The following is a 1,308-nucleotide window of genomic DNA, read 5'->3' as shown; positions in this document are numbered from 1 at the left end:
CAGCAGCAGCAGCAGCAGCAGTGCTGTCGTCACAGCTCTGCACACGGCGGCGTGGCGTTCTTCACCGACGATGGTATCGACCTCGCAGACAACAGCACCACTGACGGTTTCGCGGGTGCCATGTCGCTTTCCCACCCGTGGTGGCGCTGCAGCACGGAAGAAGACGCACCTTTTCGTGCGGCGTGCCGTGTGCGATCGCCACTCTTCCGCGGAGGCAACAGCGGATCGCATTATCACTGCGGCCCCGCCGAGACACGGCTGTACTGGACGGAGAGTGCGCAGGCTTTCAGCGGCGGTAACAGCAGCAGCGGCAGCAGTACTTGCTGCTGCAACAACAACAACAATATTGTTCACGGGGCCTCGGGGTCTGGCAGGCAGCCAGCTGCCACGGCATGGTACAACTTGACGTATGACTTACCAAAGGCGCCACTGCCGCCGGAGAGTCTTTCGCAGCCGTACAACCTTCCGGACGATGTTGGCAAATCAGATATAACGCTCACTAACGAGACACCGATACAGAGTCATATATTTGTACTGGGGCGACACGTATCGAACAAGGACAGCGTCTCCTCCACTGTGGCAGCCGAAGACGGCAACAGGGAGAAGAATGATGCTAGTTATAGTGGTGGCGGGATTCGTGACCAGATGGAGGCGCTGCGCCGACGAATTGAGGCTGTGGAGGCGCAGCGCTCAACTGAGCCACAGGGGCTTGGTGCGATTGGGATAGCGCCACGCAAAAGCGAAGGCAGAGATGCCGCACCTTCATCAGGAGCAGCAGCACCATCCGTATCGGCTCCACCTGTTCCCTTGTCAGGGGAGGCGCAAGCTCGGCCAGCAAGGGCCGCAACACCGCCACCAACGGCAGCTTCAGTAACACCAACAGAAGGGGTGACAAGAACAGTGGCGTCAGCAACACACATCTTCGCTCCACCGTCCCCACCTCTAACCACTGGCCATTCGGATGGCATTACACTTGAGCGACTGATGCGGGCTGTTCGTAGTGCCCGAGAGCGGGCGAAGCAGCAGCAGCAACAGGAGTCCTGAAGTCTGCCGTTGAGTGCCCTCACCAGAGCGGGTGTGTAGGTGGGTGGGGCAGCTGTGGCATCTGACAGATAAGGCAAAACGCTCGACGGCATGGAATGCCGCTGAGGCTGTATGGATTGATGCATCTCGTGGTGGCTTCTCTTCGTTGTGCATCCAAGCAACTCCCTCCTGTGGGGGTCGCGACCGTGTGAGATAACACAAATATGCACAGATGTACACACACACACACACACACACCGCACTTCCCTTTTTTTCCCCCCCCCC

At 58.9% G+C, this 1,308-nt stretch overlaps 1 protein-coding gene across 1 annotated transcript; it reads left to right on the top strand.

Moving 5' to 3' along the window:
* Positions 1–120: 120 nt before the first annotated feature.
* DQ04_05391020 (hypothetical protein) lies at positions 121–1,044 on the top strand (the record flags this gene model as incomplete). Its single annotated transcript, XM_009314160.1, has 1 exon — positions 121–1,044. One exon carries the CDS (start codon positions 121–123, stop codon positions 1,042–1,044), a length of 924 nt encoding a protein of 307 aa, XP_009312435.1.
* Positions 1,045–1,308: the final 264 nt, after the last annotated feature.

This window comes from Trypanosoma grayi, assembly GCF_000691245.1.
Source record: "Trypanosoma grayi strain ANR4 Tgr_539_V1, whole genome shotgun sequence".
Taxonomy (NCBI): Eukaryota; Euglenozoa; class Kinetoplastea; order Trypanosomatida; family Trypanosomatidae; genus Trypanosoma; species Trypanosoma grayi.
This window is presented reverse-complemented; position numbering and strand designations above follow the sequence as displayed.